The sequence below is a fragment of the Acartia tonsa genome, chromosome 8 (assembly GCF_053477335.1).
Source record: "Acartia tonsa isolate MP-2025a chromosome 8, ASM5347733v1, whole genome shotgun sequence".
In the NCBI taxonomy this organism is placed as follows: domain Eukaryota; kingdom Metazoa; phylum Arthropoda; class Copepoda; order Calanoida; family Acartiidae; genus Acartia; species Acartia tonsa.
Genome location: NC_137267.1, coordinates 28,685,383 through 28,700,500, shown reverse-complemented (window position 1 = coordinate 28,700,500; position 15,118 = coordinate 28,685,383). Strand labels below are relative to the sequence as shown.

General features: G+C 34.1%; 2 protein-coding genes across 2 annotated transcripts in view; one reads left to right on the top strand and one right to left on the bottom strand.

Annotated features, from left to right (window-relative positions):
• Positions 1–4: 4 nt before the first annotated feature.
• Positions 5–15,118, top strand: part of LOC145325307 (deoxyribodipyrimidine photo-lyase-like) — a 17,221-nt gene continuing 2,107 nt past the window's right edge. Inside the window, exons 1-17 of the mRNA XM_080168246.1 lie at positions 5–54; positions 266–321; positions 572–1,021; positions 1,563–1,700; positions 2,600–2,654; positions 5,976–6,039; positions 6,376–6,514; positions 6,814–7,052; positions 7,489–7,704; positions 7,999–8,140; positions 8,542–8,702; positions 9,137–9,239; positions 9,820–9,920; positions 10,321–10,435; positions 11,272–11,339; positions 11,761–11,844; positions 12,170–12,238. Of these exons, the coding sequence (XP_080024372.1) occupies positions 286–321; positions 572–1,021; positions 1,563–1,700; positions 2,600–2,654; positions 5,976–6,039; positions 6,376–6,514; positions 6,814–7,052; positions 7,489–7,704; positions 7,999–8,140; positions 8,542–8,702; positions 9,137–9,239; positions 9,820–9,920; positions 10,321–10,435; positions 11,272–11,339; positions 11,761–11,844; positions 12,170–12,238 (2,180 nt within the window). The 5' untranslated portion in view covers positions 5–54; positions 266–285. The remainder of the gene's footprint in view (positions 55–265; positions 322–571; positions 1,022–1,562; positions 1,701–2,599; positions 2,655–5,975; positions 6,040–6,375; positions 6,515–6,813; positions 7,053–7,488; positions 7,705–7,998; positions 8,141–8,541; positions 8,703–9,136; positions 9,240–9,819; positions 9,921–10,320; positions 10,436–11,271; positions 11,340–11,760; positions 11,845–12,169; positions 12,239–15,118) is intronic.
• LOC145326440 (uncharacterized) lies at positions 4,139–5,432 on the bottom strand. The gene is made up of 2 exons (XM_080169790.1): positions 4,256–5,432; positions 4,139–4,184 (listed from the first exon to the last, which is right to left on the bottom strand). Exons 1-2 carry the CDS (start codon positions 5,354–5,356, stop codon positions 4,182–4,184), a joined length of 1,104 nt encoding a protein of 367 aa, XP_080025916.1. The 5' UTR covers positions 5,357–5,432; the 3' UTR covers positions 4,139–4,181.

Sequence of the window (15,118 nt, the reverse complement as noted above, 5' to 3'; positions counted from 1 at the left end):
TTTTCAGATTAAAAATGACTTTTGTTAGATAGATTTAGCGAAAGTGTTTATAAGGTATTTTTTTAACATTTACTCAATGTAGTTAAAAAATATGTCTGAATATTTTTATTTGTTTATGAACTTTCAAGAAGTAACCACTTTTGACAATTAAGTCTTCAATAGAATTCAAAAGAATTCCTTGAATAAAGAAAATTCGACATTGTTGATTGATATTAAAGTTTAAGTAAGTTAAAACGAGCAAAACTTCATAGTGTATGTTTTTCAGAAAATAATCAAGTCTTGAAGATGCTTCCTCCAGAAGTTGTCAATTTAAAAACTCAGGCATGATTCTTTTAATCTGAATTTTTCATCTCCTGACTTACAATTAACAGCCTTAATAGCAATTTCCCCTCATTCAAAGTTTTCTTATATTTTACATTGAAAACTTTATTATATCTGTTTTTTTAGTTCATGGAATTAAACTGTCAAAATTTAAAGAGGGTATTCATACCAAACTAATTTATTTTTCTCATAATTATTTCAATCCATAGAAGTTAAGTATTACAAAAAAATTTTCAAATCAAATCTCCAGGTTTTGCTGAAAGAAATTAGTACTGAGGATTTTTTTTGCCTTGTGAACGCAATGTTTGAGTTTGACGAAGCTAAAAATATGATGGTCGCCATATTGGCTGAATTTAAAGCTGACATCAGACAACAACGAAAAGCAACAGATCAGCTGTTACTTGTGTACAATCAGCTGTTAAAAATGGCCGAAAATCTGTATGGATTATCTGAAAGCGTGGGAAACTCTAGTCAAATCACAGAAAATCTGGAATATTTTAATTCTGCAACTGATGCTAGTCTAGACAACTATGATGATCTAATTTATGTTAGTGATGATGAGAACAGCGTTAGTGAAACTAATTCCCCCAAAAGCTCACGACACCTGGCAACAACAGATCAATTCTATGATGATGGTAGGGTTGCAAAAGTTGATGAGGATATTGCCTTCAATCTTACACTGGACGAGGTTGCCAAAAAGGTAAAAACATTGTATTCTTTTATGAACATTGTCCTTTATGGGGTTGAATGGTCTGTAAATTGATTTAAGCGCCATTGTTCTCCTTTTTCCTTATTGTAAGTACAAAGTTGTTTTATAACTTCCTTTGTATGTCTGTGTGTCAGTCTGTAATGCTATGCGTTGATATGATTAAAGAAATTAAGGCTAATTATTTTTAAGATTCCTTTTACAATGTTCATCCAATAATCCAAGTTCATATACCACTTGGTCCTGCTGTATGGGGGAAATGTAATTTAGTTTCCTGCTATTTGAAATAGACAGCTTAATTTGGAAAGAAAATTTCCCTTAAAAATAGTTATTTACTATGGCCTTGGTGCTTTATCCTTTTGTTGGATAAGATATATTTTCTATGTAATACTGATGTAATTTCTTGCAAATATTTCCTTGGGAATAATACATTTACTCAGCTAAAATAAGATGGGCTTCTACCTGGGATCTATAAACATCATAATTTTGCTGCTGAATGTATGTTATCATCCTTTCTTAAATGTTAATACTTTAGGAAACCTCATCAAATAGGAAGAAGAGATCAAAGAAAAAACATATAGAAAAGAAGGAAGGCCCTGTTATTTTGTGGTTTAGAAGAGATCTTAGAATTTATGACAACCCTGCCTTAAATCTGGCTGCTGAACAAAACAGGGATCAAGTTGGATTAGGAAGGAAGGTCTTTATAGCAAATTTAATACTTGCTTATACACTTACTTACGGCTGCATTGCCTCTAGGGTTTTACATCATTAGAAAAGGCACAATAAGGACTTTTAAAAATCTATAATAGCCAAGGCTCAATACTGCACTGCACATAATAGAAATTCCAAATTTGCTCTCTTTTTCTACAGCCCTGTGCTTCCTTTACATTGCATTGTATCACCTTGTATAATTCAGATATGACATTGTCCAGTTCTTATAATGTGCAAATCAGGGTTATTGTCTTTTCATCTGTAATTATTCCTCAATGTTACCAGAGCTTGATCTTTAAATCGTTTTTATGGTGCGCTGAATCGGGGCGATTCAGAGGTGAACCGTAGGTGCGCTGATGGTGAGCCACAGCGCACCTATAAAACATTGATTTTTAAAAGATTTTCGGCGCGGTGTTTTTAGATCGCTTGCGCACTCACTAAAATATCGATCCGCGCCAGTACAACTTTATTACTTAAAGCCGTGTCAGTAAGGTATTTTATATAAAATGCCGTGTCAGTATGGTATTTTATATAAAACATTAATATATAATTTATTTTAAAAATAACTATAATAATGTTTTCTCGATAGTTTTACAATAAAATATTAAAGTAATTAAAAAAAAATATCCATTTATTACATATGATTCACCCCAATTTGGACCAGCAATGCCACTCGGTGAGTGGCATTGCCGCGCCACTGCCTGCGCCAAATCGCCCATGCAAATTCGATTTGAAGATTGGTATTAAATAATTTAATGGTGCGCTGAATGAATCGCCCCGGTTTAAATCACCTATAAACGATTTAAAGATCAAGCTCGGAAGAAAAAAAAAATCCTAAATCCAATTTAATTGCAATGCAGGCCTGTTCTGCCTCTCTTCATTTGGTGTGAACATGAGGAGGGACCCTTGGCTGCAGGTATCAAATAGATAGATAGATAACTATATAGAATTAAATTGGCTGCATGAAGTTTTTCAAGGACATTTTCATAATTTTGAGCTGTTTCTAAAGGGGTCGCTCCTCCCACGAAAATATCATCTGCAATTCTGGCGACAATTCCTAGCTTCATTTCATTACATAATACCTTAGAAAGTAGTTCATCCAGTTCTTCTGATTGTCCCAAGAGTCCTTGGCCGCTTCTTCTCATGAATCTGAGTCCACCAAATGGAGAGCTGATACCTAGCCATTGGCTATCATTTGGGTTGATATGATTTTGGAAAAATCCCTGAAATAAATCCATAGAAATAACATATTTCCAACGTCCTAGGTGTGTAAAAATGTCTTTAGGTTTTGTGATGGGGGTGGGAATATTTTTAAGGTGTTCATTAATATTTCCAAAGTTTACTACCATTCTTACATCCCTAGAGGTCAATTCATTTTTTGGCTTATTTTTTGCTCTTTGCTTACGGACTGAAAAAACAGGACTAACATGCTGAATATGAATATTATGATCTTGAGGGATGCCTAAGACCTCAGATTGTGTAAATTCATCAATGACCTGTTGAAGTAGGACTTTAGTGCTGTGGTCATAATTTATATTGTGTACCTTATTTGCAGGTGGTCTTGTGTCATTGGCCCAGTTCAGAGAACAGACGTGGCGACCGAATTTCATATTATAACCTTGCTGCAAATCATCATTAAAAACATCTTTAAATTTTTCATTGACAGACTTGACATAATCCACGACTTGTTTATCAATATTGGTACAATTAATTTGGACGTTTTTATAATTATCATTTTGGACAATTGGCATAGAGACATTTGAAAGAAGACATTTGTTTTCAGGATTAGAGGCAGAATCTAATGTACGAGCTGTAATCTTGTTATTGGCTTTTTTTAAAGTGAAAACTTCATCAGTATTATTAACAACATGAATGAAACCATTACTAACCTTGCAGAGTTGTGGTGGAGGCCAGGATCCTGATTTTGATTGTGGACATGGTTGTACTGCTAAAACTTGATCCTCTTGTTGTTGGGTAGGATAAGATACAGATTGTCCAGGAAGAACCACGTTCATGTGATTGTTGTGCAGGATGGTGTTGTTTGCAGAGGTTGGTAGAATTAGTAGTTTATTGGTTTCAGGTACAGTATATTTTTTGTGTACTGTGATTGATTTATTGCTAATATCTTGAGTGACTTCATTTTCTTGAAAAAAATTGTTACCAGCTACAAAATTTGTATGAAGTTCTCTTGTTACAATTGCGCAGAATTTTACTTCCCATCCATTTCTATAAAAGATTTCATTAATTTCCCCGACAGCTGACATTTTTGTAACGCCGTCTGCTAGTTTGCTTGTTTGAGTATTTGGCATTATTTTAAAGTTGTGTTTTTTTTACATAAGAACAGGTAGCACCAGTGTCCAGGTCTAGGTGTACATTTAAACCATTGGCATCTTGTACAGTAAATATTTGAGAAGGAACTGGTTTGATGAAGTTTAGTTTGGAATCACTGAAATAATTAAAATTACAATTATTATCAGATTTCAGATTATCATTATTTTTTAAAAATGCATTGTCCACCTGTTCATGTTGATGATTGATGGAGGCATAACCATATTCGGCTTCCAGGTCAGGTTCTTCTTGTAGTTGCACATTTGACAGTTGTGAGGATACCCTTTCAATTAGTTGAGATCTGTCTCTGTCTGACATTGATGGACAACTTTCATCTCCAACATAGTGGCTCGAAAAGGTAGATCTTGGTTGGCCTGAGAGTTGACAAAGTCTACAGTATGGTGGAAGACTGTTTCTGTTGGGTTGTTGGCGTTGGTTTGATTGTTGGAATCTCCTCGGCCGATAGTTAGATCTTTGATATCTGTCTCTTTGTCTGCCACGTGTACTGATGTAGTTAATATCTGGTTCTTGTGGGTCTTCACCTACTTCAACATGATTGTTCACACTTATTGGTTGAGATTCAATTGATTCAATTTCTTCAATATATTGTTTTGCCTTTGTTAGAATTTCAACTTTGTAATCCATGATTCTCCTAGTTTCACCAATTTTATGGGCATACTGGTCATTTACATAGGCAGGTAGGCGAGGATGGAGAATGTTAAGTACATTTAAGAGGATCAGATCCTCAAAAGAAGGAGATAAATTTTCATCCTGTGATAATTCTTTGTTCTGCCATCCTATTTTGTCTCCTTTCTTACCTAGGCTGCCCATAATTAAGCTTCTGTAGTTGTTGTATAGACCAGTTGGTGTTGTAGAGGCTGTGATGTCATATTTGACATCTAGTATATTCAGGAAATGGATACCTTGCTGTAGGATGTCATAATCTTGACGTAGACGGGTGTATATCCATTGTAAGCTCGTACTTTGTCGAAGGATAGGATTATAATAGTCAGTGTGAATAAGTTTTGCGATGATGGTTAACATTTGTCTCAACTCTCTTCTGAATTTTGGAAGATCATCATCCCTGTCTGGAGCTTTAGCTGTGATTAATCTGTCTGGATTAGATTCTGCGGCTAGCCAGTTGTCATATCGGCCGCCGGGAAGAAATTTTTGGAAGCGGTCGTCGATGTCCAAATACACCTCCAGCTCCTCTGTCCATATTTTGAATTGGACATCAGTAACTCCTTCGGCTGGCAGCTGTTGTGGGGGATAGATCTTGATGGTCGCCATTGCAATGTTATCACTTTATAGTCTATGTCAATGTGCAACTGTGTTTCAGATAAAAAAATCTTTTCTTTTTTTTAAATTAAAAGGGGGGGGGGTGTAGAGGAAAATTTTCCAATGAATAAAATAAATAAAATGTTTTTAAAATGAGATAAAAGATAAAAATCCGATAAGGATAGATAAAAAGGAATGTTTATATCACTGATTTATCACTCCAGGTAGCGTCTCCTCGGGGTTCCGGGGCTCGACCTCGCTGCCACCACGTAAAGAATGGTGCTCACCTTTCTTGGGGCATTACAAGCTTGATCCACTCTGAAACACATCAGACCATTAGTATTCTTATTGGATTGCACATTGACATAGACAGCATGATAACATCACAGCAATTAGATCTATATGACTTCATATCCAGCATTCTTCTTATTAATCTTCTTATTTATCTTCAATTAACATATCCCTCTTGTTGTCGTCATTAATATATAAATCATCTTCTTCTTATCCTAAAATAGGGAGAAGGTAGATTGGCGATAGAAATATAGACAAACAGGTTTGAGGTTAGATAGATTAATAATGGATAATTAGTAGGATAGGTGAAAGATATAAATTAATCTTTGCAAATTACCAGGTGGTGCTACCAAAGTATGGCTTGAACAAGCACTGGCTGCTCTATCCAAAAGTTTGGATGTAAGGTAAAAAAATTATTTGTAAAGAAGCTTCAATCTAATTTCAAATACTAATATGACTAGTCATGACTGTCAATAGGCTGGGGAAACATGATTTTTATAGCTGCTATCATAGAAACATGTTTTTTTGTACAAAATTCTCCAACCAGTAGACATTTATTCTATAACTCACTTTTACCATTTGACTGTGTATCATGCTGTGATAAAGATGAATATTGTATTGGAAAATTTGATCTTCACATTTATGATGAAAGACATTTATCTGAATTCTATCACAATTTTATAAGCAACTCAATGTTTTAACCTTGCCTTTTTACTTTACTTTTCATGAAAATATTTTAGATACCATACCAAACTTATCCTGAGAAATACAAACACTTCAGCCTTATCAGAGCTGCTTAGTGTTGTTAGAGAAACAGGAGCTAGAACTGTCATTTGGACTGCTCTGTATGAACCTCTACTAAAACAAAGAGATGACAGGGATGAAATTGGATATATGAATAAAGAAATATTGTTTTGGTAACTCTACAAGTTTTTAATTGACAAATGAATGACCGTTTAGACCTGGTTCATACATAATTACAACAGGCATAACAAGGTCTAAAAATTTGTGAACAGCCAAGACTCAATAACGCACGTAAAAATGTAAAGATTCCGAATTTTGTACTGCTTTTTCTAGCATTCCTGCATTTATTTATAGACTTTGCAAACAGCTGTCACAAGCAATCTCAAAGTTGCACAAAATATATCTTCATATATCCAACTTAATTCGATGCCAGGATTCAGAGAGAATTAGAAAAACAAGGATTGGACGTGCACATAGAACATAGCTATCTGTTACACAGGCCAGATCAAATTACAGTGGCAGGGGTTGGGGCACGAGGTATTGGATCTGTTACTCATTTTATGGAGTGTTGTAAATCCAACCCGGGTGATTCTATTGGCAAGCCCGTAGAGCCTCCAAAGTTCTTGGAGTCTCCTAAAATATGGCCAGCCTCACATACGTTAGAAGCTTTAAGGTAATGGATAGATTATTGTTTAGGTAGACAAGTGCAAGGATAGATACATCTTAGTATATAAAGTAGTAAGGGTTTTTGTCTGCAGCTTTAAAATTCGAAAAATATTGAACCGATTGAGTTATCCATTTTATGGAAGCTTCATAAAGGCCCCAGAAGAATTTAGGCTATTTAACTTTTACATTTAAGTCTTGAAAGGTTTAGGCCTTTTTTTCTGTTGTCCTAACCCCTTGAAATAAAGTGAACTGAAATGATAGGGGCTGAGTCCCTACTATTTAGATAAACAAACAGATACAGACTGTCAAAAAAGCAGTAGTATAGAATAAATGACAGATAGATTGACAATACAAACATGTATTTTTAGAAAAACAGATTTTATATATAGATTTAAACAGAATATCCTAAAAAATCAGGTAGTCTTATCTATTTATCTGTCTAGATTATACAAAATGCCTGTTCGAAGAGATGGTACTAGAGTTGACTGGGCCAAGGATATTCGGGAAAGTTGGGAGTGGGGGGAAGACGGTGGATATTCCAATTTGAGAGAATTTTTGGACGAGAATGTTGGCCATTATGAGAACGAGTCTAGCAGGGCAGATCATAAATGGACAGCAGTCATCTCTCCGTACCTGCACTGGGGAGAACTTTCGCCCAGGTGACACTTACAGTCAATGTCTTGCAGAACCTTTTGTCCGAAAGCACTAATTCACCAAGCAAATGATTGATTTCTATTTTTATTATATAAACTATAGAGGTTTTTTTGTCTGAAGCTTAAGATTTCAATAACTTAAGGACAAAATGATTTCTCCAGTTTAAGGAAGTTTCACATAGGTCCTGGGATAGGCTGTTTTACTTAAAAAATAAAGCCTTGGGATAGTTTTAGTCTATTATTGTACACCCTGGCCTTATAATATATACTTAACTCATAGATGCACGCACAAATATTTAGGACTGTGTTGCATGAGGGCTTTGTCGGGAAGATAGCGGCTAAATTTCGGCGCAAACTTGCCTGGCGTGATATGTCCTACTGGCTCCTCCATCTCTTTCCTGACATGGACAGGAACCCAATGCGGTTACCATTTAAGCATCAGGCATAGAGAAAAATTATCAGAATTTTACAATAATTCCAGTTACCAAGTACCAAAGGGTATTCTTACATGCATACAAAATTGTAAAAAAATCTATTTTATGTAGTACAGATCTTTGCAAATGTATCAATAAAATAAACCATTAAAAAAATTAATAGCATAGCTTAGATAATTTTATTAGAATATTAAAGCCTTCTAACTTTTAAATTGAAATAAAATGTCAATAATAAATTAATAATGCATTCTATTCACAAGATTTTAGAATTTTGGATGGCTAGTTGTATTAACACATTCATTGTAAAAAAAAATATGCAATTCCTACAAAATAATTGAAATTAATGTGGCAATAGAGTTTAAGCCTACTTTCCACCACTTTCATTAATATTTGTTTTTCTCTATATCAGGCCTGGAGTGATGATCGCACCCATCTCAAGGCCTGGCAGAAGGGTAACACAGGGTATCCGCTAGTTGACGCGGCAATGCGTCAGTTGTGGCGTATAGGGTGGACGAACAATTACATGCGTCATGTTGTAGCTTCATTCCTACTATCATACCTTCGCATTAGGTGTGTAATTAGATAGATTTACTCTACAAGGTTTATTTAAAATATATATATATAATTTAATCTTATCTTTCAATGTAAGACGCATGACAAATAAATAATAAAATATCTTGCAGACAACCAACTCTTTGATTATCCAAGTTGTGTCATAATGTGAGATGTAGTAAGTAAGTACTGCCCAATAATGGACTAAAGCATTTCTTTTTATCCTACAATCCTTGTAAGTTGTCTAGAATTAGCTCAGAAGAACCATTTATACTTGTACCTACTCTTTTTTCCACAATTAGTAAAGACCCCCATTTTACCTTTAAATAAAATAATTTAAAAGATCCTATTGAATTCCAAGAGGAAACACAAAATATATCATATGTTATTGGATCAGATATTACTTTTTACATTTTCAACACATAAATCTATCTTTCTATAAATGTATTCAGTTGGGTTGAAGGATATAAATGGTTCCAGGACACTTTGGTCGACGCGGACGTAGCAATCAACGCCATGATGTGGCAAAATGGTGGAATGTCGGGTCTTGATCAGGGATGGATTTTTAAAAATTATAACTTTCATAAGTAGCAAAGTATATAGATATAAACAGATGAATAAATAAAAGAAGGTTGTTAGTTATTTTTTGGAAGGTTACCCCCACCTCAACCCAATAGAAATCGCCCCTGAAAAGTATGAGCCTCCTGTCCCCAATTTTTTTTCTTTTTAAAACTAAGATTAAAATTTGAGAGATTGACAATCACCCCCCACCCCTCCTCTTTCTCCCCAACCTCAAGTGCCCCTCTTGGGGGCGTAGCTTCTCGTTACATATAAACTAGCTTTATGAAGTTAGTAATTCTCGTGAAAATTATTTTAGTCTTTAAAATATATAATAGAAGCATTTAATTTTCTATTCTTCCTGACAGACCAAGAGAGTCATTTACAAGATGCTATTGCTCATTAATAAAGAAAATCTTCACAAATAAAGTGGTCTATCTTTTATAGCAGCTGATTAATTACCATGTTCGTCTTAGATGATGGATTGACGGATAGGAATTATTGTTGATAGACTTCACTCAATTTATAAATTTATCATAATTTTCTCTTCAAAGTTTGTAAAAAAAATCTATCTCAGTGGAATTTTGTGATGCATCCTGTGGATGCCGCGTTCACTTGTGATCCTAAAGGAGATTTTGTCAGAAAATGGATTCCAGAACTTTCCTCTCTTCCAGATAAGTAAGTCACTGTGCAAAAGTTTGTTAAGAATGATACAATATAATCACACGTAATCTCATTACATATCTATCTATATCTGTTTCTCTTTCTAACTAATAAATCTACTTATCTAACTGTATATTTCTATGTTTTAAGAACCTTTCATCACTTTCAGGGACGTCCAAGCGGAGGGGGTTGGGAACGGGGTGTTACCCACTTCCCTTCAAAGATATTTACATTCCCCCCATCCCCCCCCCCCAAAAAAAAAATCTTGGACGTCCTTGATCCATTTATCTGAAGGTGTTTCTGTCTTTTCGGACATCTACCTATCAAGACATTCATTTATCTGATTATGCATGACTGTCTGTCCATATCTATCCGTCTGTAAATTCTTTTTCTCTGAGTAATTTTGATTTTCCAGGTATATTCATCAGCCATGGAAGTGTCCTACAGGTATCTTGGCCAGAGCTGGAGTCAAACTTGGAGAAACTTATCCTGTCAGGATTGTAGAGAACCTTGAAGAGTGCAGGGAACAGGTATTGAATGTTTAGTCAGGACTTCTTTGCAAAGATTAGGTAATTTAAGGGTCGGTTATCTGCAAATTATATAAAATTAATTTAAATCCGAAATTAGAAAAGGGAGAGGTCATTTTCTAGTAAATCCCGTAAAGGTGTGTGTTATAAGGCCTAAAAATAGTAGTAGAACGATAAGGTGCTCTATATATTTGTATTTCCTATTGAATAGAACAATAGGGAAGAAATTTTTTTTTTTTTTGATAACCGTACCTGGAATATCTGAAATTTCTATCAAACGCTTTGTTTGGCTCAAACTGACACAAATAAAAAAAAATATAATTATAATAAATCAACCTGTAAAGAATGACTTCTTCCTTTGTTTAATGGTATAGATTGTTCTTAACCTTTACCTTGTACCTATAGAAAACATTATTATTATAATTATATTTTTTTTTAATTTTTGTCAGTTTGAGCCAAACAAAGCGTTTGATAGAAATTTCGTATTTTTTTTAGATAATCCAGGTACGGTTATCAAAAAAAAAAAAAAAATTTCCCTATTGTTCTATTCAATAGGGAATACATATATCTAGAGCACCTTATCGTTCTACTACTATTTTTAGGCCTTATAACACACACCTTTACGGGATTTACTAGAAAATGACCTCTCCCTTTGTACTCTCATTAAGATTACCTAATTGGGGAAAAAATAGCAGTTTAATCCGTATTTGGATTCTGATTTTCTCCTCACATGATGGTATCGGCTGTAATCTAATTAAAATTAGTCATAATAAGAGTTTTTAAGCAATAGAAACTTTATCCATTGATGTAACTAATTATTTTAATATCAATCTATCTAGTCTTTGAGAGATGTAACTGAAGTAAGAAGGAAACATTCCCGAGGTTTTATCGACCCTCAGCACGGAAGGAAACATTAAATATCGAGAAATAATCGTTCTATTTGTTATAAGTTATAAATTTCATACCGTAATTAATTGGTACCTATATTCATCTGTATGAAATTTTTTTTTTGCAGATCTAAGAATGCATTAAATAAAATTAACAAGGGTTTTTGCAACAATTAGAATAACCTTATAACTTACAGTTACAGACAACTAAACTTTTGATTGTATGATCTTTATCTAGAAGTTCTAACTTTACATTACATTTTGTTTTGTTGCGCCTGTTTGAGCCAAGGCATTTACTCTGCTCTGTTTTGTAATGCCATCATTAAGTACCTTTATTAACATCTCTAGTATCAGAAGGTTGGGTGCTATACCTCAAATCAGTCAGTTTGTAAATTTATCTAATTCAATGGATCAACTACATATTAAATGAACTGTGTGCAGAGATATGGCGGCCATACCATGCAGACTACTTGGCATTCAAAGTCCCAAGGCCAATGACATCATAATGGTGCCTCTAATCACAAGGTATCTATATATATATATATATATTATATATAAACATTGCGGGGTCCCTAATGCAGTGCAGATCTTACCATCCTAACCCTTTATGGATATTAGAGGATGGATGTAAACTTGTCAAGTTTATATGAGGTAAAATCCTTGAAAATACTTTTAGGTCTTTTTGGCCTGTAAAATAAAAATAATAATTTTGCTGTATAGAACTCAAAAATAGGCTTGAAAATAATTTAATCCTATTTTATTAATTTGCTCCTCAGTACAATGGATGTATATCATCTCTATTATGTCATCTGTATTGACACTATGGTCTGTTCAATACATATTTGTTTAGGAAAGAATTTATCTACAGAACCGGACGTCCTGATGCTACGGACAACCCATACAATGCTGTTCTCAAAGGGTAGGCTTTTTGTTTTAGTGTCAAGCTATTCTTCAATTTGTGTTTGGCCCCCGTATTTCAAAGCGCTTCTGAACTATTTCAAGATATGTCCCATTAATTTGTTTACAAACTCAATTTCTTTTGGTAAGAAATTCCCCTCAACAAGTTCTATAAACTTGTTCGTAATTTTTAAGCTCATTTTTTTCCGTGGAGAGATTAGGTCAGAATTGGCCTGGAAAAAGTTACATTCTCAAATTTTAAATTTACCAAACGAATTATTTTGTAAATAAAATATCTTTTACATATTTTGAACTTTATGTAAATTTGGGATGAGCGTATAGTATAACCCTTTTATTTATGTACACTAAGGCCAAAATCACGTTTCCATACTTCTTAAAACGCAGAGTAAAAAGCTTTCTTTTCTGATCGTTTGTTGTACAACAATGACAAGCTAATAGCAGTTTTCAATCCAAACAATAAATGTGTTATTAATTTAAAAAAAAAATTACAACTCATTATCTTGCAATAATACATACAGACTTATCATATTTGTTATAAATCTTTGCTTTAAAACAAGGATGACAACATCCATAAAAGCGAAGCACTGAAACGGTAGGACAAACGGACATTAACACCTATATAGTGTCAGAACTGAATAATCAGAATATAAATGTATAAGAGTCGAAGCAAAATTGTAAGTAAATTTGTTGAAAAACTGCTTTATACAGAATAATGTTTATGGACATACTTACATTTTTAGGACCTGATTATAGAGTTGCTTCGCTTAAAACATTATACTTTGTTGTCCCAGGAATCACTATATCAAAAATCAGATCAATCGGATGATTAGATCACATAAAAATTTGTTGTTAAAAAAGTAAAAAAATCAGGTGCTTGCTTACATGTGAAGACCGGAGCACCGAAAACCCCCCCCCCCCCCCCGCTTAGTTTTGACAAAAATCAAAAATAAGGGGGGGGTAGTTTTTAACCCCCCCCTTAATTTTGAAGAAAATCAAAAATAAGGGGGGGGTAGTTTTTTCACTGTACAACACGCCAGAAAGTTGAGTGAGGTAAATCAAGTAAATCCAGTATACCAGAGGGGAAACCTTATTACAGGGATATTCATGTTTTGGGGCATAATTTCCTTATTTATTGACTGATTTTAGTAATTGATGTATCCCTGAACAGAAAATGAAAATAAGGAGGAGGGGGGCCAGTAAAAGGTTTTAATTTTGCGCAAAATTAAAACCTTTTACTGGCCCCCCTCCTCCTTATTTTCATTTTCTGTTCAGGGATACATCAATTACTAAAATCAGTCAATAAATAAGGAAATTATGCCCCAAAACATGAATGTCCCTGTAATAAGGTTTCCCCTCTGGTATACTGGATTTTCTTGATTTACCTCACTCAACTTTCTGGCGTGTTGTACAGTGAAAAAACTACCCCCCCCTTATTTTTGATTTTCTTCAAAATTAAGGGGGGGGGTTAAGTCTTTGCCTTGCTGAGCTTTTTTCCTCCTTGCCGTTTTCCAGACATTAAAAAACTACCCCCCCCTTATTTTTGATTTTTGTCAAAACTAAGCGGGGGGGGGGGGGTTTCGGTGCTCCAGTCTACCACATGTAAGCAAGTACCAAAAATCAACATGTTTAAAATGGACGTACGGACATTTTGGCAATGATTGTAAAGTTGCTACGCTTTCTACATCGTACCTAACTACTAAAGGAATCACCATGCAAAATTTGAAATCGATAGGACAATTATAACATGCCTAAACTAACGAAAAAAGCTATCCGTGACGGACGTACGGACCGACCCTAATTATAGAAAAGCTTCGCTTTAAAAACAAGGATGACAACATCCATAAAAGCGAAGCTCTGAAACGGTAGGACAAACGGACTATAACACTTGTATAGTGTTAGAACTGAATAATCAGAATGCGAATGTATAAGAGTCAAAGTAAAATTGTAAGTAAATTTGTTGATAAACTGCTTGATACAGTATAATAATTATGGACATACTTACATATTTAGGACTTGATTATAGAGTTGCTTCGCTTATAATATTGTACTTTGTTGTCCCAGGAATCAGTATACCAAAAATCAGACCAATCGGATAATTAGGTCACATACAAATTTGTTGTTAAAAATGTAAAAAAAATCAACATGTTTAAAATTGACGTACGGACATTCTAGTAATGATTATAGAGTTGCTACGCTTTCAAACTCGTACCTAACTATTACAGGAATCACCATGCAAAATTTGAAATCGATAGGACAATTCTAACATGCCTAAATTAACGAAAAAAGCTATTTAAAAAAGTAAAAAAATCAACATGTTTAAAATGGATGTACGGACATTTTGGTAATGATTATAGAGTTGCTACGCTTTCTAATTCGTACCTAACTACTAAAGGAATCACCATGCAAAATTTGAAATCGATAGGACAATTCTAACATGTCTAAATTAACGAAAAAAAACTATCCGTGACGGACGGACGGATGGACGGACGGACCGACCCTAATTATAGAAAAGCTTCGCTTTTAAAAAGGAAAGTTAGGCAATTGACATAAAGACCTAATGCCTTGATTTTCATAACTTTTATCTTTACATCAGAAAAGACGACATTTGGGGGAAAAATAAAAAATACTTTTATAAGCAATGATAACTTAAGCACTAATTTTTTTTTAATTACTTGAAAAATAGCTCTATTTCTTTTAAAATGGCTCATATTATTTACTATAAAATATTTAAAATTTAAGTTATAAAATCTACGAAATTACAAAAGTTCTAAAGCGCGTCCCGTGATTAACTTGGGTAATCGTGAAACTTTTGAATGCAAATCAGCTGATCACAATGTAATATGGCAGACAGACTACTTAGTACTTACTAGAGAAAGAGGCA

Coding starts and splice junctions, on each gene's coding strand:
- LOC145326440 (XM_080169790.1), bottom strand. CDS start 5,356: ATGGCGACCATCAAGATCTATCCCCCACAACAGCTGCCAGCCGAAGGA.